We start from the raw sequence: 26,937 nt of genomic DNA on the forward strand, positions 1-26,937 counted from the left end.
GAGCATGCTTTTTCGAATGGGTGCTGAAGACAGTTTAGTTCTGTCTACCCTGTTGGCCAAACTGTTTTCAACTCCAGGAAGAGCCAAGGGCACTGTCACCATTCTCGAGGACCCCCTTGGGCTGTGCATGACACAACATTTCAGCAACTCTGCCTCTCTCGGCTCTTGTAGCTTTTCTCACAGTTCTCCCTCTGCATGGTTCTTATCAGGCACTTTCCATAGAGGGGGGCTCCAGATCACCTCTCTCCTAGATCTCCCTCTCCCAGCTGCATTGGGCTCCTCCCTTTTATTCCTCCCCAAGCTTAACACATCCTCCAACAGGATGGGGCTAAAAGAGATGTGAGACGCTAGTTAACTCTTTACTGGCCACTGTGAAATTGATGCATCCTTTCACAGTAACCCATGTTTGATACATGTTCCTAGTGTAAATATACTTTTTGTGGTGTAGTTATTCTTTGAAATAAGTCTTTGAGATCCCATGAAGCCCTGACTATTAACCCATTCAGGTGTTATATTCTTATGCTGTTTCACAGAAATTTCTGGAGCTCTTTCTGTTTGGAGAGACAACACTGGATAATAACAACATGCTTTGCCTGACTTGTTTAGCACTAAATTTGCATTTTGATCCAAACACTCTGGCCATCCTCCTTACCGTACCTCTCTTCTGATTTCAGTTCCTGGTCATTATCCTGATTATCTTTATTGCAGAAGTGGCAGCTTTTGTTATGGGATTCATTTACAGAGAAAAGGTAAGCTAAAAATTAGTACGTCTATTCTAATACTGAAGAAGAAGAAGGGCTCTCTGGGACAATCAGGGTCCAGACACTTCAGGGTGAGAAATGAGGTTCTGGATCCCAAAGAAAAAGCAGTTGAATCAACTGATTGTATATAACTTTATTGTACTATAAAAGTGTATTGAGTAAGGTATCATATAAAAGCTGGTGACACACTGGTCTTGAATATCATTGTGTGATATTTGTATGGATGACGTGTAAAGAGTTATGTATGTGTGCGGGAAATATGTTCTTAAAATGTGTTTGGGAGGCATACATTGAGCCTGTCCTAGACAAAGGAATGTGGATTCCCCTGTCTGACTAACATGGTTACAGGCAGAGGACAATGAAAGTACATTTACATATGAGGTAAACAAAGCAAACAAACTAACAAGCAATGGCGGAAGGAGCTTAGTGAACTCACCGGTTGTCAGAGTCTGCATCTCCAGAAACCCTCCTGGCTCTTGAGGCAGAGACAATGGACTTTGGGTAATATAATGAGAGCAAAAAGAGATTTTGTTTATCCATCACTTATGGGACATGGGATAAAGTACCCTCTGGTCTGGAAGTTGGATCCCCTAGCCTGGAGGGCTAGAGATGCTGCTAGCTTGATGTAAGTAAGAAAACTGCTAGGCAAAGATTGTAACTTGCTAAAATTAAGTTTTAGACACTAGAAAGTGTGTTGCATTTTGTTTTGTTTGTAACCTGTCTCTTTTTCTCTTGCTAATAAACTTATTCTTAATTTTACTGTAGACCATCTCAGTGCTGTTATAGTGAAGCAAGTGTGAGTCCTCAACTAAACTGACAGGCTGGTGTGTACCCTGTCTCTTTGGAGGCAGCAAACTTAATTTCTATGAGTGTCACAGTGACAGAGACTAGACACTGCAGAGAAATGTCTCTGGGGGAACTCAGGAACTGGGGTTCACTCATTGTTAACTGCAAAGCAAGGTTTAGATTGGAAGAGTCCTGAGGAATTTGCTCCTGAGGTAAATAGACTGGTGTAGCAGGGAGCTGAGACAGTTTAAATTCCAGGAAAGCCTCACTCTTGCTGAGGCAAAGAGATAACACAGTGGCTTACAGCTCTAAGTGTCCTGAGCAGAACATCACAATCTCCTTCTGTGAATTCGTTTTCTCCCACCCATCTTCTCACATCTGATCCTTTATTCTCAATTCTTCAGGATAGAAGGGTGGAGTGTGAGTACAGAATAGGATTGTACCCAAACAAGCTGTGTAGAATGAAACCCTAAATAATGTGTGGATTTTTCTGAAAGAAGATGAAGTCAGGTAGTACTTAGCTTAGTAGGTATCAGAGCAACCTTCTAATCAGCTTGCTGTCATGAATGTTCACAGAAGAGGGTTCTTAAAGTCAGTAAGAGAATTATTTATGTCCAAGAATGCCAGCAGGGTTAAGTGGCACCAGTATTTTACCAAAAGCATTACTTCACTTTTCATTGCACTCAATTTTGCTGGGTCTAGGAATCTTCTAAAGTTTCCATTTTAGAAGCTTCTGAGCTGTTGTCCTGATACAGAATATGCACTGTGTTTTCTCATTTCAGGTAAAAACAGATGTGCAAGGCACAATGCACACTGTCTTCCAGAAATATGACGGGACAAGTCCAGAGTCTGGTGTTGTGGATTACTTGCAAGAACAGGTAGGAAAACTTCTGATCTGCTGCTGAGAATGATTTAAAAATATCTAGTAGACATTAAACCATGCATGCAGCCTTTAGGGGGAAAATCAGCCTACTACTTTCTAAAACCTGTTCTGCAAAATGCTCAGCACTGTCAGTCCTTATTCACTTCAGTGGCAATTGAGAGTACTCAGCTCCTTGCAGGTTTGAACCATAGGGCCCTGATCCAAAGTCCATTTAAGTGGATGGACTTAAGAAAGACTACTATTGACTTAAATGGGCTAAAGATCAGGCCCTAAATGAGTGTTCTTAAATGGTCGTCCACTGGAATTTCTTCTGCCTTAGGTCCTATGCTGCTACGTATCATCATAGTATCTGAACTTTCCCTAATGAATAAATATTGGGAATTTTTATTGTACTGTGGAAATTTGATCTGTTTTATCTACTGGTAGCTTCTTGATGTACTGAGATTTTTGTATAAATCCATCCTCCCTTGTGATTGTAGCCACACAAATAATAATACTAACAAAAGAAAAGGATGTACTTCTGATCTTGTTTTTGTTCTGTCTGTAGTTCATATGCTGATGAAGCAACTTCCCTTTTCCTCCTTCCATTATTTTCAGACTATGTACAGTAGCAGCAGAAGAAAAGTGCTGTATGGGCCAAAACCTGTGCAGGGCTGAGAGCTCTGAACTCTGATTTCAATGGGACTGGAGGGCACTTGCCTTTAAAAACAAACAAACAAACCCACTACTGTAGTGGTATAATTCAATACACCTTACAACAGTGTGACTGTGGTGTTTTCATGGATTACTTTAGAGTACTGTAATTTTTTTATTAGTCAGCATCTTGCAGAGACTTACTTGCATAACATTCCTAGGAATGCTAGAACTTAGTTCTGTTTGCATTCATTTACTTACTTGTTGTTTCACAGCTTCGATGTTGTGGAGTAACTAACTACACCGACTGGACAACCACCCAGTGGTTTAATACCACTGGCAATAACAGTGTTCCTCTGAGCTGCTGCAAACAAGATATTAAGAACTGCACAGGACAACTGAATGAGCCACAGAATCTCAATACACAGGTGAGGATAAATTATCCTGAAACTGGAAACTGCCACCATGGGCTGTGATCTCATTAGATTCCTGTGAGCCAGCCAGAGGCTGAAGCTAGCAGAGCAGCTGCAAAAAGCAGTCCAAGCAGGGACTCACAGACACTGAGGATCTCATCAGACTATTTTCTATAGTTTTTAGTCTAAACATTCTTTTTCCTGAGCTGATTGGCTCTTTGCTCCAACCTGTTCTGCCCCCTCCTTTCCTTTGTCTTTCCATTTAGCTAATCTCCTCCTTAGGCCTGGTCTACACTGCAAAGTTAGGTTGCATTGCCTTGCATTGACGTAGCTGGGCATGTGTCTACACTTAAATTTGTCTCCCACTGATGTAAGCATCTTGTAACAGCAACTCACTAACACCGCCTCGATGTATTGCGGTCGAAGCAGCACCTATGTTGACCCTAACAGTCTCTAATGGCTGTCCCACAATGTGTAGCACTGACCACTCTGGGCAAAGTTGTGAACTCCACTGCCTAGGGGTCACAGAGACTGGAAGGCCCATCCTTCTTTAAAGCCCTGCAAATTTTGAAATAACTTTTTCTGATTGTCCAGCTTGGTAAGCATACTTAGCAGCTCTCCACTGTTGTGTGTAACTGTGCTGCTGACCATGGTAGCTACATACTCTGACTTGGAGTAGACAGGAGGTATTGGATCTACTGGGCCTGTGGAGAGAAGAGGCTATGCAAGCACAGCTACGGCCCAGACATAGAAATGTGGACATCCATGAGCAGATTGCACAGGGGATGCAAGAGAAGGGGTATGACAGGGACCAGCAGCCGTGCTGTGTGAAAGTGAAGGAACTGCATCAGGCATATCAGAAGGCCAAGGAGGGACTGAACCACAGACCTGCTGCTTTTACAAAGAGCTGCATGCCATACTTGGTGGAGGCACCCCCTCCCTCACCCCTGAAGACCACTGTGGATACCTCCGAGGAGCCCAACCACAGACCCCTGCCATGAACAGCGAGGATGAGAAGGATGGGGGACGTGAGTGAGGGTGTACAGCTACGCCGTGAGCCAGGACCTCTTTGAGGCCTCACTGCAGTCTACTCAGTCCTGGCAGTCGAGCATGGGCGAGCCCAGTGCGGGGAATGGAACCTCGGGTAAGTGTGTAATTGCATTTTCCATTACAATGATGTGCTGATGGCTCCCCCAACTTAACAGGACACAGCTATTTAACTTTAATTAATTTACTCATCCTAGAAGAGGTAGCAGTACAACGAGACATACTCAGGGTACAATCTAGACTAATGAATAGCTGTGTCACCCCAGCCCTCTAAGGTGGGGTGCCTTTGCTGTTATTGCCTCCACTCCTGGACTGCTCACAAACCACCTCTAGTTTGTAAATTACTCCCAGCTATGTCTGTGTGCAACTTGCAACCTGCTGGCCAAACTCGGGCTTTTATCTGCTTGAGTTATACTACGCGGTGATGCCAGCACACTCCCAGTGCAGACTTTTCCCCAGAAATGTGCGTCTTGTACTGCCCAGTCCTCTCCTGGACAATATAAGCTCATATAAAGTCCGTGCATTTTATATGCACAAATCCTGTTATCCCAAATGGAGTTTCCCAAACACTTCAGTTCAAACACACTGCCTTACATAAAACAATAAATCAAGTTTATTAACCACAGAGAGATTTTAAGTGAATACAAGTAATAAGGCAAAAAAGCTAGAAATGGTTACAAGAGAAATAAAGATAAAATGCAACTCATGCCTAACATAACAATCTATGTTAAATTCAAAGCAAAGTTTCTCTCATCACATAGTCTCAACAGTTTTACTGTCCGAACTTCTAGGCCAGGACCCCTTCTTCTGTGTAATGGTTGCGTCCTCTGTTCCTTCTGGTGCAATCAATGGACAGAGAGTGAGAGGAAAAGGAGGAGAGGTGTCTTGGGGGGTTAGTCCCTCATTTTCATAGTGTCAGTCCTCTCTTCCAGCTGAGTTTCAGGAGACAAAAAGTCTACAATGGAGGATATCTCCTGCTGGTTTTCCCACCTTGAGCTTGATGACTCTGTTTGCTGCTTAAATGAAAATTAAGCACAGCACACATTCTTTCGTTTGAGACAGTCTTGTTTGTCAGCTTCTGTCTGGGCAGCACTGTGGTTTGGAACGTGTGCTAACAACACCATAAAGTGGAATCTTATAACTTTGCATACCATGTCACCGTATGTTCTTTATCAGAATATATTGACCAACAAATTGAGTTTTCAAATGATACCTCGCAAGGCATACCTTTATACAAAGATTATTACAGTAGTGTGCAAGGGGTGTGTTGGGGGTACACACTGTCACAACACAGAGGTAGCGTTGTTATCTGCTTTTCATTCCCCTCTAGAGTTAGGCAAGCAGGGCTTGTGGTGCAGTTTGTTTATGTACACAAGGATGTCCCTTGAATCTTCCAGAGATCTCAATGAAACTTACATGGAGATACTCTGCAATTTTCTCCTGAAGGATTCAAGGGATGACAGCCTTATTTCTTCCTCTGCGGTAGGGCACTTTCCCATGTCTGTTAGCAGTACACAGGCTAGCAGCATATGGGCCCGGGTGGCTTTGGGACAACAGCAGCAACTGTGCTCTTGTCTCCCTCAGGAGTGATATATCAGTTAAAATCACTACTTCCTGTGGAAAATGGTGCCAGTATTCAGTGTCATATATTCATTTTCATGCGACCAAGCAATTTCTTCCTCATTTCCCTTACCCTGCTGGGCCGTTCTCACCATGGCTGGAACTGTGAGTTGTGCCATGAACAAGCACACCAAAGCAGAAGTGTCAATAAGCCTGTATTGTTTAAAACTTGAAGGAAGCAAGGGAAGGGAGTTTTGAATCTTTACTTTTGCTTTCCATTTTGACTATACTGACAATGGTTCCTCTGTGTATTTTGTCTGTAGCTGCTGCCGTTGCAGCCTTGAAGAGTTCTCCTTCCACAGCTGTGCAACACCTGAGCAAGATAAGGAGGACAAAGAAGAGGACTCAGGATGACATATTCAATGAGATCCTGCAAGCCAGTGCTGCATCGGACTGTGAGCAGGGGGCCTAGAGGATGAATGTTGCAGACTGTGTGGAGAAGGAAAGAGCTGACAGTAGAAAGGCCCAGGAGCACCATCAGGAAAAGGAGTGGGAAATGCATGAGGACATAACCGGGCTTCTCCATCAGCAAATACAGATACTTCAGACTCTTGTGAATCTACAGTCATGGGCTCGCCTCCCTTTGCAGTCTGTGGAAAACTCCATTAAACATCTCGATACACCTCCTCAGCACCTCAGCATTCCATGTTGCATCAGGGGCTCCCTCCCCTACCACTCTGCCCCAGGGGACAGTAAGGACAACCACAGCTTCACATACGCTGACTTGTGAAAGCCACGGTTCCTGTATGTGCAGCTAAAATGGACATGAATGTTCTTTCCCCTTGTTAAAATTCTGTTCCATTAATTTATTAAGTTTTTAATGTGTTTGTGTTTAAATCACACAGATTTTTCTTTGCCCTGGTTTTGTTTCTCAAAAAATTCTATTCTTTGGAAAGTAATTCATCTTTATTAATTCACAGCATGTCACAAAATCGTAGAAATGTAGGGCTGGAAGGGACCTCGAGAAGTCAAGTCCAGCCTATTGCTCTGTGGCAGCCTGTTGCTCTGTGGCAGGACCAAGTATCACTACTAAATTATCTCTCACAGGTGCTTGTGCAACTTATGTGTTATTGACACAACTCACAGAACCAGTGACATACACAGTGTAATAATCATAAATGGACTGCAAGCACCGCAAAACTAATAGCTGCATTGACAGTGTTATGTTCATAGATATACGCCAAGCATCACACAATTCCTGTCTGGCCCCAAAACAGCAGGGCCAGATAGAGCACAGTACATCACAACGACATACTGTGGCTTGCTTTTAAAGTGCTCTTTCAAAACCTCCATGAACCGTATAGCTCCATGTTAAGCTCTTCTAATAGCCCTTGTGTCTGGCTGTTGAAACCCTGCAGACAGCTGCCCCACCTCCATCCTGGCAGCAACATTCCCCACTTTGTTTCACAGATATTATGCAGGATACAGCAGGCAGCTGTAAGCATTGGGATATTTTTTCACTGAGATCCAATCTTGCAAACAAACCAGCATCCCTTCAATCTACCAAAAGCACATTCAGCAGTCATTCTGCACCTGCTGAGCCAGGTTTTGAATCTTTCCTTGGTGCTGTCAGGGAGGCTGATGTACATGTTCTTGAGCCAGGAAAGCATGGGGTAGGCTGGGTCCCTTAGAGTCACTACTGGTATTTCAACATTGCCAATGGTAATCTGCCGGTCAGGAAGGAAAGTTTCTGAACAGTCCTGGGCTCTTAAACATGCAAGCGTCATACACCTTCCCTGACCAGCCAGCAGTGATGTTGGTGAAACATCCCTGGTGATCCAGCAACGCTGCATAACCATAGAAAAGTAGCCCTTTCTGTTGATGTACTCTATGGCAAGGTGGGCTGGCACCAAAATACGGATATACATGCCGTCTATCGCTCCACCACAGTTTTGGGAACCTCATTGCCGCAAATCCATCCAATGTGTCCTGAGCATTGCCTTGAGTCACAGTCCTGTGTAGCAGATAATAAATAGTCCTGCACATATGCATTACAGTGCCCCCCCAATGGATTTTCCAACTACAAAATTATTTCCCACTGACTGGTAGCAATCCAGTGTTGCAAGTTTCCACAGTGCGATCTCCACTCCACTTCTCTGCTTCTCCACTGTCAGTGCAGCTCTCATTCTAGCGTCTTTGTGCTGGAGGGCTGAAGTGAGCTTAGCACACTTTTTGTGCATCCAAAAGTTCTGCAGCCACCGTTCATCACCCCAAGCCTGCATTATGATGTCATCCCACCAGTCAGTGCTCATGTCTCAGGCCCAGCAGCGGCGCTCCACTGTCTGTAGCTGCTCAGTGAATGCCACCAACAACCTTGAATTGTTTTTTTGCTGTGTCTCACAGCAAACTGACCTTGACAAAACCGCTGATTCAGTTCTTCTTGGGGCTCTGAAAATACCAGAGGATCATGCATCCTGTGCTTGCAACACTTATGACAATAGTCCAGAGCTGTGTGGAGAGTGAGGAAGGCCACGAGGATTCATGGGATTTTTTTAAAAAGGCCTGAAAATGATAGGATATAGATGACTTTTATGGGATGGAGACAGATGCTGGGAAGCTGATCCCTTGCTCCCACTCATCCCTGCACAACTCATTTCTGCCCCACTGTGCAATGCCAACACTTCCTAAAAGAATGGATAGTGGTGGATTGCACACTGGGATACCTGTCCATGGTGCATTGCACTATGAATCTGTACAAGCACTCCTGGTGAGTATGCACAGCGCCAACAAAAGGAACCAAGTATGCATGTGCACAAGCAGTATACAAACTGTAGCGACTGTATGCTGATGTAACTTGTGTCAACAAAAGCTTTTAGTCTAGACTTGGCCTTACATAACCCCACTGAAAGGATTTAAATAATAAAAGCATTAAAAATCACACAAGGTGACATTTGTAGCCATCGCATTGTTCTCACATTTGCACCTCCAGGGCAACTTGTCAGAAGCTGGGACTGGATGACAGGGAATGGATCACTCAGAATTGCCCTGTTCTGTTCACTCCCTCTGAAGTATTCTGGCAGCGGCCACTATTGGAAGACAGGATACTGAGCTAGATGGACCATTGGTCTGACCCAGTATGGCTGTCCTTATGTTCACTCTGTATGTTATATTCCTTTCCCCTACCCTTTATCTGTCTTGACTGTTTAGATTGTAAGCTTTTAGGGGCAGGGACTGTCTCTCATTATGTTTTTACAGTGTCAAGCACAATGGGGCCTCATTCTTGGTTGCCACCATCATGATATGAGTAATAATATTTTCATAATATGTGCCTGATCAGTACTGGATAGGAGACAACCTAGGAAAACCCAGCTGCTGTGGGAAGTGTGCTGGGGATTTGGTAGATGACCCTGCTACCTCACTAGTAAATCAATCCTTCAGCTTGGGAGCATTATGCTACCTATCCTAGATTTTACATCAAATTCTGGAATAAATTATGACATTCATTCAATATTCATAGGGTTTAATTCAGAAAAAAACTGCACCCATCTTCCCCACTTTGGGACCCCACAAACCGTCATTTTACATTGTGGACACCACCACAGGCCTTATGGCTCTGTATGTGGCAACTTCCTTTATACAGTAACTGAATGTAGCCATATAAGACTCATATAAACTATAGATGGCAGAGTTATTAGCTTGTCAAGTGCATCTCCCGAGCAGTGCAAGAGCAGTAGCTTGTTTCAAGGCCATCAAGGCTGCTGCCATTGGCCACATGCGTCATGACAGGGCCACACAAGGTCCTGCCCCTGTCAGATTGTGTGCAAAACCTGCCTCATTGTATTGGATTTGATAGTTTGTTCTCAGTTTAATAGTGTAATCAAATGGCAGCTAAATCTTCCTTTTCTATATCTCCACAGGGCTGTGCAGAGAAAGTGGAATATGGGCTACAAGCTGTATTGAGCTATGCTATGCTTGTAATCCTAGGATTTGCCATCATAAAGGTATTTAATTGTAATGATGTACATTTCTTCCTCCACAGAAAATAGTGCCATTTTCCTCTCTTTGGGGCTCTCACTCCCACAATCCTTTAAGTCACTTTGCTACAATTGGTTGCTCTTTCCATGGCATTGCATGACATCCCTTTCCAGGGGAGCAAAAGCTGAGTAGATAGGTGGGGAGGGGGAGAGGGATAATATTGCTTCTAACAGCAATTTTCCCAGGGATTTCTGATGGGAAATTGTTTGGGTCAGAAAGGAGGCTGCAAGAACACACTAACCAAATCCACTGCATTCCTGCTGCATGGTCTTTGAATGGAGACAGGGTTTGACAGGCTGAGGGAGACGAAGAGGGAGCATGCCTAGGAGCTGCTGTATCCCTACTTCCAACTTCGTGCCTCAGTTTTGCACCAGTTTTCTCTTTTCTGCCTACATGAGGGAATGGGAGGATCCTGCCCAAAACTAGAAAAAGACTTGATGGGACTAAGTGGAAGGCTGAACCATATTGGTCATTTGCTAAGAGATGCATTTTTATTTATTTATTTATTTTTACATTTTTTTAAATGGATGCTATAGTCCAGATGTAGCTTTTTTAAATACAAGATTTTCCATAACTTAAGACCAAATGTCTCCATGAAATGTTTTTTTTAAAGCTAAGATTTCGTTTTAAAAAACACATAAATAGTCCTTTGTGTGGGAATCTGAGAATGAAATTGACTGCAAATTAAATACAAGAAAGCATGAAACTGGCTAGCTTGTTTTTATTATTCAAACTGAGAGAAATGGAAAAAATAATCAAATTGCATAGAGTAAAAATTAGATTTTTTTAAACCCTGGCATTAAACTTTCCATACTTTTGAAGATTTGGTCCCTGAGTTTTAATCTGATAATTTCTCCTTTATCATTGTCCCTTTTATCATTTTTCTCTGAGATTCCTATCCTCTTCCCCATTAACTAGGGAGGACATGTCAAAATCAATGGCAGCTAAATGTTCTCTTAAAGTATATACATACTATAAAAGAGTTGTAACTTTTGTTACTATTTAATGCCTGAGTCCTACACTTGGATTAATGTTGGAGCAAGGATCCATCAATGCAGATGTGACTGTAAGAGGAGGGCCTGATTTGGTGATGAAGTCAAAAGTTTCCTTTTCCTAGTCCACTGTCAGGACAAGATTGGCATCTGGAGTATATTTTCTAGCATTTTTTTTTTGTCTAGTCTTAATGTACTTCAGTGAAGGGGATTCCACCACTTCCTTCTGATTACTCCACAGTCTGATAAATTTTACCTTCTCATCACTATTATTTATTTGTAATTGACTGTGGTCAGTTCTTCTATCAATCACTACTTCTGCTCTCTTCTAATTGTCATAGCATAATATGGTTTTGTTTTTTATTGGATACCTGTACATGCTTGAAGATTACAAATCTACATTCCAAATCCAGCACAGCCATATTCACAGTAGATGCTGCCTAGGAATTAATGTTTCTGGAGTAAATTTATGGGGAAAACAGTGGGAGAAAATCCAGAGTCTATATCACTATTTAAAAGTGACCTTTAAAGACACCTTTAAACATCAATACATTTATTTTCGCAGTATTGTGTTGTTTAGAGCACTGTTAATATACAATACACTTTACAAATATGTAGAAGGCAACATCCCTGCCACAGAGAGGTTAAATTTAATTCAAGCATAGATAAAACATACAATAAAATCAACCTCCAAAAGAAATAGTAAAGCTAAAGATCCCTTTTTTCCTTTTCAGTTCTTTGGAATGCTGAGTGTCTGTGTGCTCACATGCAAGAGGGAAGACAATGGCTACCAACCCTTGAACTCAGGGGTATTTGCTTGATAAGAAGATGGAAAGATCATTTTTCATCATTTCTTGAAGATAAAATAGATTTGTATAGATGCCCCAAATGGACAATGTATTACCCTTTTGTTAAATACTATATTTTATTTACATGAGCGAAAGAACACTGTTAAGATTTGGAAAGGTTTTAACTGTACCACGTGAAATGACAGCTTCAGTGTGCAGTGTCCCTTGGTAACAACCTGATTTCATGTACCTCGACTTTCTTTAGGGCTGTTTCACACTTGCATGTGTGACATTCCCTAAAACGACAGCAGATGGTGGGATAGACTTCAAAAAGAAACCCTATTTCTTGCAAGTTTTACATTTGTCAGACTTATTTGTAACCTGAAACTTATAGAAGAAATTGTTTTAAACCATTAAACTGATGATGCAGCCATGGTGCATTCTAGACTCTTTTCAATATTTCCAACAAGGAATCACTCCCATGACAAATGTTCAAGCAGCAAAAGAAATCTGTAAACAGAAGGTTTGAATATTCCTGTTTATAAGTATTATTATTCAAGGGTACATTTCACTGTGGCTGGCATGTTTTTTTCTCTCCAATTTGTAACTGGTGTAATTCAATTTGCTTTAAAGACGAGCATGAATCATATCCTCAGACCAAGACACCCCTGAACTTTGGGCAAATTTAAAATCCAGATCTGAGGTTTGCAGCTGTCTCTTTTGTCTACCAATGGGCTGAATCAACCCCTCAGATCTGAGTATCTCCAAACTCTGGGGAAGTCTAAATTAGAAGTTTATCACTTAGGCCAAGAACTTATCACTCTGGTTCTTTTAATTTGAGATCAAGAATTTCTGAGGCACGGCACTTAATATTTCCCATTTTGATACCAAGTTCTAAAATGTTATCTGTACTGATGTTTTTCTATTTGTCTCTTTTACAATTAATTTTGAAGTCAGTGGGACTATTTACATGAATTGCTGCAGGATTGGTCTCACTGAAAATATGAGGCTTGGGGATATATTAGAGTTGTCATTTAAAGTGTGGCCTAATGGAAGTGACTGCACAGAGGATTTCTTACTGTTAGATTACACGTTTTCTTCATGCTTCTTTGGGTGACCAAACAATTTCAAGAACCTATTACATTATGGCAAACAATTCTGTATAGTACTCTTTTTGAGTCATTAGGATTTTTTGTTGTTTTGTTTTTTTGAGAGCTGCTGAATGTGATCACCTTTTGGGTCACATACAGCAATAAAAATCCCTCTTAAAGCTTTAAATGTCATCCTTGAAAGTATTCTGTTCCTTGTGTTTCTTTTCTTTTAAACCAGGGTGAGGGATTAGTCTGGATGATACAGACTGTTAGAAAAGAAACAGCAGAAATCCTCTTGAGAGAGGCAAACATTTGCTATAGGAATAGAATAGAGTGTGTTTCTCTAAAGCTATGTCAAAAAGGAGTATGGCTGAATGTGAGCTTTTAGTCTGTTATCTTTTTCTCACGAGATGGAAAGAGGAACTGCTGACTTAAGTATATTCCTGTGTACATGTGTGTGTTAGGAATGATTGGTTTTTTGTTTTTGTTTTTATTTAAACATTTGGGTATTGTGGGCTTTGTCTTCTGTTTAATGCCAAAACAAAAAATCCTTCTGGAATATATTTTAACCAATTAAGAAATGCCACTCATTACTACATTTCATTCCTTTTTAAAAAATTTTTAGGAGAAAGATGTAAGCCAGGCCATTCTCAATGAGAGAAAACATTTCCTTTCCAAAAGTACCTGGGCTAGCGCAATGAAAGAGACAGTCCTGTCTTATGCTCTGCTCAGTGAAAGAAGCCTACTAGTGCCTTGCAAAGCAGTGTTTGTGACTGGCTGGTATGCGTGTGGATGTGAGAGGCTGTGAGTGTGAGACAGGCTGGGGGGAGAGGATAACAGGCTGTGATGGGGGGTAGTGTGAGGGTAAGAGTGGCAGGGTACATGTATTGTGTGCAGGGGCACCTGGCTGGGGCTGCAAGTGTCCTTTGCTGGAGTGTGTGTGTGGGGTTGAGCTGTGTCTGGCTGCGATAGATGTAACGTGTGGGTATGAATGGTGGTGTATCTGGCTGGCGGTACAGATGTGCCTGGCTGGGGGAGGAGGGAATAGTGTGCACTGGTGTGTCTGGCTGAGAGGGGGCTGGGGTTCCTGACAGTGGTGGGAAGGGAATGCTAGGTTCGACCTAGGGGTCGGGGTCCTGCCAGGGGGAGGGGAGCACTAGCCAAGGGGCATCACCTAGGCTCAGCACTCAGGTCCCTGGCCTTATTAGAAATCCTGGAAGATTATTGGAAATCCGGCACAAGCCCGGCCACGTCTAAAGGCCCTTCCCCCAGCCTTGCAGGAGGGACCACCGGACCCAGGACTGAAAACGGTGGACAACCAATGACTAACAGGGTCAGGAGTGAAGATCACTCGGGTCCCTGGCAGCAGGCGGGGGGATGCAAGGCTGTCTCAGATATCAGGGCTCAGGCCCAGAGGGCGGTCCTGGACTGGAGTGCAGACAGAACATGGGAGCAACCAGACGGGTTGAGAAGAAAGCCAAGGCTGGTCCAGCGCACACTGACAAAGGGCGGAGGAGCTCCGCAATGCTCTCTCTGGGGAGGGGTGATGGGTCGTGAGTGCAGCCTGAGTGACTGTGCCAGAAGCTAATGGGAGCTCCACCGGCTGCACTGTGAACAAGCTGTAAAGGGTCTACAGCTGAGGAGGTGGGATAGGGCTAGGCCTCGGGAGCCAATCCGAGAAATAAACTAGCTGAATGGGGTGGTGTCAGAGTGACATGGGCCAATCCGGAAAGGCATCTTAAGGGGGAAGTGAGACCATTTGGGAGCACAAAGGATAGATAAGAAGGTGGGGCCTTAATGGCAGAAGGAGTTTGCAGGGAACCCTCAGAGACAGCAAGAAGGGTCTTATCCCCACCAGGCCAGGGACTCTGAGCACAAGTAGTACCCCCTCTTCTCCCAGATGTGATGGAGGCAGCCCCATTCTGCCTTCACAGAAATCCCCCCCACCAACAGTGGGGGTCTGAGAGGGAATACCTTTAAGGGATTTTTAAAAACTTTAGCATCAGGCTGCTGAAGTGCTTGACAAAACTCCTGGATTATTTCAGGAGCTACCTGCAGTGAAGGCAGATATTCTTGCTGAAGATAGTGAATGCATTCAGGACCCCTTTTGAGATGAATTATTTTTAACATCACTGCACATTCTGATAAAGCCAATACTGCCTGTGCATATGCCAGGTCAAAAGAGGGTACATACACAGAGTGTTTCTTGGCACGTGTCCCCCAGCATATGGGGAACTTTAGGTGGCATCCAGCAGCATTGCTAAACTGAGGCATTTGAAAATCATGGATCAGGCTGCCTCCAGAGTCAGGGACTGGCTTTAAAAACAAAATTGTTTAAAATAAATAAAAATTAGGTGCTTAATTTACCCTCTTTGGGCACCAGCAGTATGATGCCATCTTTAATTGCATGACCCTGTGATATTCCCCCCCCCCCCACACACACACAGATCACCCACCTCATTCCAAGCATAGGCTGGCTCATGCTTCCTGAATGAACTATTAGTCGCTATTTTATTATCATGCAATGTGTCCCGCCAGGCCTTATTTATACTGTACACTATTCAAACCCTGCCTTGAAGACAGAATAATTCATTTCTTCATGGGCTGTAGTATCTAAGGCCATGAGATCAGTGGGAGTTAGGTGCCTATACATTTTTGAGGATCTGGTCCTGAGTGCTTCACGAACATCAGAAAATAAACTTATTAAAGTGAGGGAGTGCTATTATCCGCCTTTTACAGAGGAGGAGCTCAGGCACAACGGAATTAAGTTTTCAAAGTATCCACTTATTTTGGGTACCCTCTTTGAAACACGCAGAACCTGATTTTCTCAGAACATTGAGCATTCTGTAGCACTTCACGTGCTGAAAGAATCTCTTTCCGTGATTTCAGTTGCTACTGCGAATGCTCAGCACTCCTGCAAATCAGGCTTCTCTCTCAAGTTGGGTGCCCAGAAAATGAAGGCCACAATCAGCAACTACTTCTGAAAAGTCCGGTTTAAGCTAATGGACTGGCATCCCACAGGAACCCTGCAGGTCAGAGCAAACAGAGAACGGCGCATGATGCCTTCTGCTGTGAGGTGCCCACGAATTCAGCGGACGCCAGCCACCAGCCAGAGGTGCTTTGCCTAGATGCGTGCTCAGCCAAGGGACTGGAAAAAGGCCCCACCTTTGCAAAGAACCATTCCATCCAGCTTCCCCCTCCGGAACTGATGGATGGCCAACTGGGCCAGTGCCAGGATTTTGGGAGGAGGCGGATGAGGAAGGATGAGAGAAACCGGCTCCTCTGCCGATGGATCGAGGCCTGGGAGCCCCTCTGCTCCTCCCCTCAGCCCAGCCTCAGGGCTTGTGCTCTTGCCCCAGGGTCCTTCTCCTCAACCAATCCAGCTCTCGGGACCCTTCCTCTTCCCCCTCCCCCGCCCAAGCCAGCTCCATTAACAGCTCCTGTTACGCCCCACTGGGTACTCACCCGCCGCCCCCTAACCGAAGACCCCAGACCCACGGCTCGAGCCCGGACGGGGCGGGCCCAGGCTCCAACTACGCAGGCTCAGAGTTCCCGCGCATGCCCGTGGAGCCGCTCCGGGAAGGGCCGCGGTGACTTCTCGCGCGACCTGCCGCTGCCGAACGCGGGTGGTTTGAACGGCTGCAGCGCGCGGGCGCTCCCGTCGCTCCTCCCGGTTCACGCGAGCCCCAGCCTCCCGCGGTGAGTCCGAGGGGAGAGACCCTGGGAGATGGAGGGGCTCGAAGTGGGGCGGGGCCTGGTGAGGAGGCCGGGGCGGTGGCTGGTCCCCAGCGTGGCCGGGGGGGGGGGGTGCCTTGGGAGCGGTGAGAGGGGCCTGGTGGGGAAGGAGGGTGGTCCCTTGCATGGCTGGGGGGGGGGGGCGGTGAGAGGGGCCTGGTGAGGACGCAGGGAATGAGGGTGGTCCCCGGTATGGCTATGGGGGGGGTGAGAGGGGCCTGGTGAGAAGGTGAGGAATGAGGGTGTCCCCAGTATGGCTGGGGAGGGTGAGAGGGGCCTGGTGAGGAGGCGGGGAATGAGGGTGGTCCCCAGTATGGCTGGGCAGGGGGTGAGAGGGGCCTGGTGAGCAGGCGGGGAATGAGGGTGTCCCCAGTATGGCTGGGGGGAGTGAGAGGGGCCTGGTGAGGATGCAGGGAATGAGGGTGTCCCCAGTATGGCTGGGGAGGGTGAGAGGGGCCTGGTGAGGAGGTGGGGAATGAGGGTGTCCCCAGTATGGCTGGGGGGAGTGAGAGGGGCCTGGTGAGGACGCAGGGAATGAGGGTGTCCCCAGTATGGCTATGGGGAAGGGGAGGGGAAGGGGGTGAGAGGGGCCTGGTGAGGAGGCGGGGAATGAGGGTGGTCCCCAGTATGGCTGGGCAGGGGGTGAGAGGGGCCTGGTGAGGAGGCGGGGAATGAGGGTGTCCCCAGTATGACTATGGGGGAGGGGAGAGGAAGGGGGTGAGAGGGGCCTGGTAAGGAGGCGGGGAATGAGGGTGGTCCCCAGTATGGCTGGGCAGGGGGTGAGAGGGGCCTGGTGAGCAGACGGGGAATGAGGGTGTCCCCAGTATGGCTGGGGGGAGTGAGAGGGGCCTGGTGAGGACGCAGGGAATGAGGGTGTCCCCAGTATGGCTGGGGAGGGTGAGAGGGGCCTGGTGAGGAGGCGGGGAATGAGGGTGGTCCCCAGTATGGCTATGGGGAAGGGGAGGGGAAGGGGGTGAGAGGGGCCTGGTGAGGAGGCGGGGAATGAGGGTGGTCCCCAGTATGGCTGGGCAGGGGGTGAGAGGGGCCTGGTGAGGAGGCGGGGAATGAGGGTGTCCCCAGTATGGCTATGGGGGAGGGGAGGGGGGTGAGAAGGGCCTGGTGAGGAGGCAGGGAATGAGGGTGGTCCCCAGTATGGCTGGGCAGGGGGTGAGAGGGGCCTGGTGAGGAGGCGGGGAATGAGGGTGTCCCCAGTATGGCTATGGGGGAGGGGAGAGGAAGGGGGTGAGAGGGGCCTGGTAAGGAGGCGGGGAATGAGGGTGGTCCCCAGTATGGCTGGGCAGGGGGTGAGAGGGGCCTGGTGAGGAGGCAGGGAATGAGGGTGTCCTCAGTATGGCTGGGGGGAGTGAGAGGGGCCTGGTGAGGACGCAGGGAATGAGGGTGGTCCCCAGTATGGCTATGAGGGAGGGGAGGGGGTGAGAGGGGCCTGGTAAGAAGGCGGGGAATGATGGTGGTCCCCAGTATGGCTGGGCAGGGGGTGAGAGGGGCCTGGTGAGGAGGTGGGGAATGAGGGTGGTCCCCAGTATGGCTATGGGGGAGGGGAGGGGGGGTGAGAGGGGCCTGGTGAGGAGGCAGGGAATGAGGGTGGTCCCCAGTATAGCTGGGCGGGGGGTGAGAGGGGCCTGGTGAGGAGGTGGGGAATGAGGGTGGTCCCCAGTATGGCTATGGGGGAGGAGAGAGGGGGTGAGAAGGGCCTGGTGAGGAGGCAGGGGAAGTGGCTGGTTCCCAGCATGTCTATGGGGAATGCCTTGTGGGGGCGGGAGGGATAAAAGGGGCCTGGTGAGGAGGCAGGGAATGAGGGTGTCCCCAGTATGGCTGGGCAGGGGGTGAGAGGGGCCTGGTGAGGACGCAGGGAATGAGGGTGTCCCCAGTATGGCTGGGGGGAGTGAGAGGGGCCTGGTGAGGACGCAGGGAATGAGGGTGTCCCCAGTATGGCTGGGCAGGGGGTGAGAGGGGCCTGGTGAGGAGGCGGGGAATGAGGGTGTCCCCAGTATGGCTATGGGGGAGGGGAGAGGAAGGGGGTGAGAGGGGCCTGGTAAGGAGGCGGGGAATGAGGGTGGTCCCCAGTATGGCTGGGCAGGGGGTGAGAGGGGCCTGGTGAGCAGGCGGGGAATGAGGGTGTCCCCAGTATGGCTGGGGGGAGTGAGAGGGGCCTGGTGAGGATGCAGGGAATGAGGGTGTCCCCAGTATGGCTGGGGAGGGTGAGAGGGGCCTGGTGAGGAGGTGGGGAATGAGGGTGTCCCCAGTATGGCTGGGGGGAGTGAGAGGGGCCTGGTGAGGACGCAGGGAATGAGGGTGGTCCCCAGTATGGCTATGGGGAAGGGGAGGGGAAGGGGGTGAGAGGGGCCTGGTGAGGAGGCGGGGAATGAGGGTGGTCCCCAGTATGGCTGGGCAGGGGGTGAGAGGGGCCTGGTGAGGAGGCGGGGAATGAGGGTGGTCCCCAGTATGGCTATGGGGAAGGGGAGGGGAAGGGGGTGAGATGGGCCTGGTAAGGAGGCGGGGAATGAGGGTGGTCCCCAGTATGGCTGGGCAGGGGGTGAGAGGGGCCTGGTGAGGAGGCGGGGAATGAGGGTGTCCCCAGTATGACTATGGGGGAGGGGAGAGGAAGGGGGTGAGAGGGGCCTGGTAAGGAGGCGGGGAATGAGGGTGGTCCCCAGTATGGCTGGGCAGGGGGTGAGAGGGGCCTGGTGAGCAGACGGGGAATGAGGGTGTCCCCAGTATGGCTGGGGGGAGTGAGAGGGGCCTGGTGAGGACGCAGGGAATGAGGGTGTCCCCAGTATGGCTGGGGAGGGTGAGAGGGGCCTGGTGAGGAGGCGGGGAATGAGGGTGGTCCCCAGTATGGCTATGGGGAAGGGGAGGGGAAGGGGGTGAGAGGGGCCTGGTGAGGAGGCGGGGAATGAGGGTGGTCCCCAGTATGGCTGGGCAGGGGGTGAGAGGGGCCTGGTGAGGAGGCGGGGAATGAGGGTGTCCCCAGTATGGCTATGGGGGAGGGGAGGGGGGTGAGAAGGGCCTGGTGAGGAGGCAGGGAATGAGGGTGGTCCCCAGTATGGCTGGGCAGGGGGGTGAGAGGGGCCTGGTGAGGAGGCGGGGAATGAGGGTGTCCCCAGTATGGCTATGGGGGAGGGGAGAGGAAGGGGGTGAGAGGGGCCTGGTAAGGAGGCGGGGAATGAGGGTGGTCCCCAGTATGGCTGGGCAGGGGGTGAGAGGGGCCTGGTGAGGAGGCAGGGAATGAGGGTGTCCTCAGTATGGCTGGGGGGAGTGAGAGGGGCCTGGTGAGGACGCAGGGAATGAGGGTGGTCCCCAGTATGGCTATGAGGGAGGGGAGGGGGTGAGAGGGGCCTGGTAAGAAGGCGGGGAATGATGGTGGTCCCCAGTATGGCTGGGCAGGGGGTGAGAGGGGCCTGGTGAGGAGGTGGGGAATGAGGGTGGTCCCCAGTATGGCTATGGGGGAGGGGAGGGGGGGTGAGAGGGGCCTGGTGAGGAGGCAGGGAATGAGGGTGGTCCCCAGTATAGCTGGGCGGGGGGTGAGAGGGGCCTGGTGAGGAGGTGGGGAATGAGGGTGGTCCCCAGTATGGCTATGGGGGAGGAGAGAGGGGGTGAGAAGGGCCTGGTGAGGAGGCAGGGGAAGTGGCTGGTTCCCAGCATGTCTATGGGGAATGCCTTGTGGGGGCGGGAGGGATAAAAGGGGCCTGGTGAGGAGGCGGGGAATGGGGAGTGCCTTGAGAGGGGCCTGGGGAAGAGGATGGGCCCCAGGAGCATGGCTCTGGGTGGAGGAGCCTATCTCTACTCTCTGCCTACCTAGGGGAAGGGGCACGATACAACAGATCCCTCCCCTCTGCTAGGCACCCACTGTGGTAGCTTGGTACATCCCACCCCTTCTCCTTGTCCTGTTGCACATTCCTGCAGACTTAGGGAGGGTCCTTCCCGTGGGCTCTGTGCCAGCCTGTCTTGTAAGCCATCTCTGGACAAGTTGAGGAGGAGGGGGTGGGCCTGGCTAGCAGCAGCTGTGATACAGGACCCAATTCAGAAGTCTTATGTCACACACAAGTGTCTACATTGGTGTACATCACGTGCCAACAGGTTGAAGAAGGTGTAATGTAAAGAGGGAGAAAGGGGTGCTCATAGTTTTACGCTGTCCTTCCCTCATCCTCCTTGTTGCTTTCCCTGCCATTCAAGCTGCACTTCTGGCCCTTCTGTTTTAATCCCTTCTGTCTTCCACTCACTCACTGAGCTGTAATTTGCACATCCGACAGATATAAGATGGTAATATGCTTGTCAGGAGCTGCATCTTATGTATGTGGAATACCATATACCCATATGATGTATATTATAGTAGGAACTTGGCAGTGTTGTAGTTGAAGTTACACATAAGAATGGCCATACTGGGTCAGACCAATGGTCCATCTAGCCCAGTATCCTGTCTTCCAACAGTGGCCAGTGCCAAATGCTTCAGAGGGAATGAACAGAACAGGTAATCATCAAGTGATCCTTTCCCTGTCGCTCATTCCCAGCTTCTGGCAAACAGGCTTGGGACACCATCCCTGTCCATCCTGGCTAATAGCCATTGATGGACCTATCCTCCATGAATTTATCTAGTTCTTTTTGAACCCCTGTTAGTGTCTTGGCCTTCACAACATCCTCTGGCAAGGAGTTCCACAAGTTGACTGTGCGTTGTGTGAAGAAATACTTCACCAGAACTACTGTTATGTTCCTCTGTTTCCATATGTCCATAGCTTTCTGGAAAACGGTTTCTTTTGAGGATGAAGTTATCCATGCTGGGTATCAACCAGAGGGATTCCCCCCCCACCCCCCAATTTGGAGCTGTGAAAGTTTGAGCAAAAGCCTTTTGGCCATTCTTGAGTTAATCAGAGATGAACTGCTAGTTTGAACCCCTGTTAGTTAGTAAAGTTTGCGGGGGGACACTGACCATTATAGTATCACTAATCCCTTAGCCTACTGGCCCCCTAGGTGCTGAGTTTTGTCCAGATCCAAAATATCCTTCCTCTCCCGCCCCCCCCCACCCCTTTATATCCACTCCACAAGGCTCCACCACTAAGCCTGTGTATGCCCCCAATCTCTGGTCCTCTGTAGCTCCTCTCACCCCAAGTCCAATCAGCTGGATGAGGAGTGGGAAGTTCTGAGCCCTGCTGCACTAAGCAGCCTCAAACTGTTTCCTTTTCCTGCATGCTGCCTCCTTTCTTCCAGGTGAGGGCCGAAAATGGGTGTGGGAACAGTGTCGTCCCCCCATTTCCCTCAGGATAGAAGCTGTGACAGTTATGACTTTCCCTTTCAAATTTTACTCATGGCATCTGTGGTCCTGCAGTGTCATTTACATCCCTCGGCCCACGCTGCTTCCTGCAGCCCCCATTGGCCTGCAGTGGTGAACCGCAGCCAGTGGGAGCCGTGATCGGCCAAAGCTGCGGACACGGCAGGTAAACAAACTGGCCTGGCCCGCCAGAGGGCTTACCCTGGCGGGCTGCGTGCCAAACGTTGCCGATAGAGGTATATAAAATCATGAGTGGTATGGAGAACGTGAATAAGGAAAAGTTATTTACTTGTTCCCATAATATAAGAACTACGGGCCACTAAATGAAATTAATGGGCAGCAGGTTTAAAACAAATAAAAGGAAGTTCTTCTTCACACAGTGCACAGTCCACACTGTGGAACTCCTTGCCTGAGGAGGTTTTGAAGGCTAGGACTATAACAGGGTTTAAAAGAGAACTGGATAAATTCATGGAGGCTAAGTCCATTAATGGCTATTAGCCAGGATGGGTAAGGAATGGTGTCCCTAGCCTCTGTTTGTCAGAGGGTGGAGATGGATGGCAGGAGAGAGATCACTTGATCGTTACCTGTTAGGTTCACTCCCTCTGAGGCACCTGGCATTGGCTGCTGTTGGTAGACAGGATACTGGGCTGGATGGACCTTTGGTGTGACCCAGTATGGCCATTCTTTATGTTATCCAAGTTCTACGAGCAAAAAACTCAGGGGAGCTTGTAAACTATACAACCCCAGTAGGTGAGGTTCAAAGAGCATCTAAACTCCTCTAGTAAAGCTGGTAAATCTTGAAAACTCCTTTATGCTTAAAGCAACTCCATAAATCTATATTTCAGATGCAAATGTGACTCCCCCGCCCCCCCCCCCCGCTGTTAAAAGTAACATCTAAAGCTCTGTTCTTCCAAACACTATGCATCTGAATAGTCCCACTGAACTTGGTAAGGCTTCCTTACATGTATAAGTACTTGCAGGATCAAAGCCTAAGACTTGGTATACGCTGCAAAGTTAAGGCATTATAAATTGCCTTGGTTCAACTTATTTGTCCATGTCTGTATACTTAAATTTGTCTCTGCCTAACATAAGTGACTTGTTATGGCGATGCAGTAAAACTACCTCTCCAAGCAGAATGGAGCTGAAGTCAACCTACTAAGGTTGACATAGTACAAGTGTGTAGACACTGTATGACCTGTGTCAACCTGAACTGTCCTCCAGCGCCTTTCTTACAATGTCCCATTCCCTGCAACAGTGACCTCTCTGCTCACAATTGTGAACTTTACTGCCAGATGGTCCCCATGACCGAAAGGCACCTCACCACACAAGTTTGAAATGCTTTTTCCTGATTGCCCAGCTTGGCAAGCACACCTAGCAGTGCTCCTTTGTTGTGTGAAATTGACTCTGCCAGCTCCATGTACTAGAGACGCTCCTGGCTGGAGCAGGCAAGAAGTATTGGATCTCATGGACCTATGGGGAGAAGAAGCTGTGCAAGCACAGCTATGCATCAGCAGTAGAAATGTGAATATCTACTAAGAGATTGCACAGGAAATGCAGGAAAAGGGTACAACAGGTATCAGCAGCACTGCAGCATGAAAGTGAAGGAACTATGCCAGGCGTGCCACAAAGCCAACGAGTGCAAAATGGATCTGGGGCTGAGCCACAGACTTGCCGCTTTTACAGTGACTTGCCTGTCATACTTGAGCTGTATAGAGTGGAAATCTGTCAACTTCATGAAAATTTGTTATTCTAAGGTGCCACAAGTACTCCTTTTCTTTCTGTCATACTTGGAGACCCAACCAGCACACTGCAGACCACCATGGATGAGACAAGAGACTCGCTGCTGTGAACAGCAAGAAGGAAGAGGATGAGGGGACAAGACATGGCAGGGAGCTCGAACCATGCCACAAGTCAGGACCTGTTTGAGACTTTGCCATGGTCTACCCAGTTTCCCTAACCAAGCATGGATTACCCCGATGTAGGGAAAGGGACCATGGGTAAGTGTATGCATGCATTTTTTCTTACAATCTTTAAATTTAAAGATGATGCCCATCCCATCCCAAATTTAACCAGACACAGCTATGGACTTTTCACTGTCTTACTCCTACAAGAGGTGGTAGTGGTACCACAAACAGAGGTAGGGTTGGCATCTGCTTTTCATGACCCTGTTGGGTTAAGTGGGGGTTAGGGGTTCAGAGCAGTTTGTTTATGAACATAGAGATGTCTCTTGACTCCTCCTGGGCTATCTCGATGAAACTTTCATGGTGGTGCGCTGCAGTTCATTCTCTAGGTTTCTAGCGAAGGCTGTCTTATTTCTTCCTTTGTGGTATGATGCTTTCCCATGCCACTCTGCAATGAATTCACCTGGCACCATTGCAGTAAACAGGCTAGCAGCATATGGCTCTGGGTGGGTTTGGGATCCCAGTAACAGCTGTGTTATGTGTACCTTTGTTACCCTCAGGAGTTACATATCAGCTAAAAACACCACAGCCTGTGGAAAATGGCACCAGTATTCAGTGTCATTGCCCTATACTAGTGCCCATGGAAAAGGGACTGAACTTTTATTGTTTCATGCAACTGAAATTCTTTGCCCTTGGCCAGCCATACTCACTATGGCTGGGGCTGGAGAGCACTGCTGTGCAGAGGTGCTCCAAAGCTGAAGTGTCTGCATGCCTTATTAAAAGTTTTTGTGGGAATAAGCTAAGGGAGTTTTTAAACTTCCCTTTCCATTGTGACTGTAAATCCAATGATACATCTATCTGCTTTTTATCAGCAGCTGCTGCTGCAATTGTAGCCTTGAGAGGTGCTCCCTCCGCACCTGCAGAATGCCTGAACCCTAATGAGGAGAAGAAAGAAGGGGAGTAGGGAGGACATGTTCAGTGAGAGCCTGCAAGCAAGTGCTGCATCAGACCATGAATGGTAGACATGGAGAAGTAAAGAACAGACAGAAGGAAGGCGCAGAAAAAGAAGATGCACCAGGGCATAAGGGATTTTCTCAGGCAACTAACACAAATGTTACAGACCCTAGTTGACCTATAGGTCCAAACATCCCAGACTCCCCACTCTTTGCAGTCTTTGGAGAACTCCATCGTTGTTGCTCCCTACCCATGCACCCGGCCCCCCATCTCATGACATCATGGGGTGCATCACTACCCCATCAGTTCACACTGTGGAACAGCAAGGAAAATCACAGCTTCCCATACTCTCACCTATAAGAACTACGGAGGGTGTATGCATAGCCACAATGAATTACATTTTTTGCACTGAAATGGACAGAAATGTTTGCTTCCTTTATTTCATAGTCTCATTCTGTTAATTTAAGTTTGTATTGCATTGTCTCTTGTTTTTTGCATATTTCTTTTGCACTATTTTTGCCACTCAATACATATCTGTTTTTGGAGAATAAAACTGTTTAGATCACAATGGACATTGCAGAATGCATAGCAGTGCTGACAGCACACAGTACTTGTAAATGCACAGAAAGCACCCCATAACTCATAGGTTCAGGAGCACACAGAGTTGCATTTTATAAATTCTGTAAATGCTAAACAATTCCTAGCAGCACACAAAGCTCCAGGCCCAGAGATCGGTCCAGCACAGAACACTACTACTGACCATTAAATTGCTCTTTCAAAGCTTCTGTCAATCATGTAATTCCATACTGAGCTCTTTTAATGGCTGTTGTGTCTGGCTGTTCACTGTCAGCAGACAGCTGCTCCACCTCTACCTTGGGGGCATCTTTCCCCCCCCTCCCCCCCCGCTTTTCCTGACACATGTTATGCATTATACAACAGGCAGCTACAGCAATGGGGATATTTTTCTCATTGAGATCCATATCTTTTCAATTTACCCAAAGCACATTCAACAGTCATTCTGCACCTGCTGAGCAGGTAGCTGAATCTTTCCTTGGTGTGTTAAGGTGGCGGGCATATGGTTCTATGTGCCAGGAGAGCAAGGGTTAGGCTTCATCCAGAATTACTGGGTGAATTTCCATATCACTAGTGATGATCTGCCAATGGGGAAAGAACATTGTGCTGGCAGCTTTCTGAACAATTTTTGTTACCTTAAATTTTTGTAACCGTGACTAGCCCACACTGATGTCAGTGAAGTGTCCCAGGTGATCCACCAATATTTGTATGACCATAGAAAAGTAGTCCTTTGTTGATATACCCTGGGGCAAGGAACCCAGAGATGGCAGATGCTGAAAAATGCCACATGGGTTTGTGGAATTTTTGAAAAAGGCATGAAAATTATGGGATATGGATGGGATTATGGGATGGAGGAAGGTATATGCTTGGAACTTGACTCCTAGCTTCTCTATAGATCTTTAAGTGAATCATTTCTATCCCACAACATATTGGGAACATTTTCCAAAAGGCATCACACTGGATGGCAGCACATGGCACACTGGGATACTTACCCATTGTGCACCACACTTTGCATTGGAACGAGTACTCCTGGAGGGTATGCGCAGTGCCGATGCAAGCAGCCAAGTACATATGAGCAAACAAAGTTTGGGGGCTGTATGTATGTATGTATGTATCTATAATGGGAATGGAGTGCAGATCAACAATATCAAATACTATGTAAGCAGTGTGCCCTTGTTGCCAAGAAGGCCAATGGCATTTTGGGATGTATAAGTAGGGGCATAGCGAGCAGATCGAGGGACGTGATCGTTCCCCTCTATTCGACACTGGTGAGGCCTCATCTGGAGTACTGTGTCCAGTTTTGGGCCCCACACTACAAGAAGGATGTGGATAAATTGGAAAGAGTACAGCGAAGGGCAACAAAAATGATTAGGGGTCTAGAGCACATGACTTATGAGGAGAGGCTGAGGGAGCTGGGATTGTTTAGTCTGCAGAAGAGAAGAATGAGGGGGGATTTGATAGCTGCTTTCAACTACCTGAAAGGGGGTTTCAAAGAGGATGG

At 47.8% G+C, this 26,937-nt stretch overlaps 2 protein-coding genes and 1 long non-coding RNA gene across 6 annotated transcripts in view; 2 read left to right on the forward strand and 1 right to left on the reverse strand.

Annotated features, from left to right (window-relative positions):
- The window catches only part of LOC119855615 (tetraspanin-36-like), a 41,144-nt gene extending 27,569 nt beyond the window's left edge, over positions 1-13,575 (forward strand). The window contains exons 3-7 of the mRNA XM_038401988.2: positions 675-749; positions 2,330-2,425; positions 3,339-3,491; positions 10,001-10,084; positions 11,845-13,575. Coding sequence (XP_038257916.1) covers positions 675-749; positions 2,330-2,425; positions 3,339-3,491; positions 10,001-10,084; positions 11,845-11,931 — 495 coding nt within the window. The 3' untranslated portion in view covers positions 11,932-13,575. The remainder of the gene's footprint in view (positions 1-674; positions 750-2,329; positions 2,426-3,338; positions 3,492-10,000; positions 10,085-11,844) is intronic.
- Positions 5,114-16,543, reverse strand: LOC119855616. Its single transcript, XR_005292980.1, has 2 exons — positions 16,455-16,543; positions 5,114-8,645 (listed from the first exon to the last, which is right to left on the reverse strand). It is a non-coding gene; the product is annotated as an uncharacterized LOC119855616 (long non-coding RNA).
- Positions 16,498-26,937, forward strand: part of SKA1 (spindle and kinetochore associated complex subunit 1) — a 52,361-nt gene continuing 41,921 nt past the window's right edge. Inside the window, exons 1-2 of one of the 4 annotated variants that reach the window (XM_043514978.1) lie at positions 16,525-16,688; positions 21,209-21,213. The gene's annotated coding sequence lies outside the window, so the exon portion shown is untranslated. Of the gene's footprint in view, positions 16,689-21,208; positions 21,214-26,937 lie in introns of all 4 variants that reach the window. The other 3 variants (XM_043514980.1, XM_038401985.2, XM_043514979.1) reach the window with 3 other exon arrangements.

The sequence above is a fragment of the Dermochelys coriacea genome, chromosome 5 (assembly GCF_009764565.3).
Source record: "Dermochelys coriacea isolate rDerCor1 chromosome 5, rDerCor1.pri.v4, whole genome shotgun sequence".
Lineage (NCBI taxonomy): Eukaryota > Metazoa > Chordata > Testudines > Dermochelyidae > Dermochelys > Dermochelys coriacea.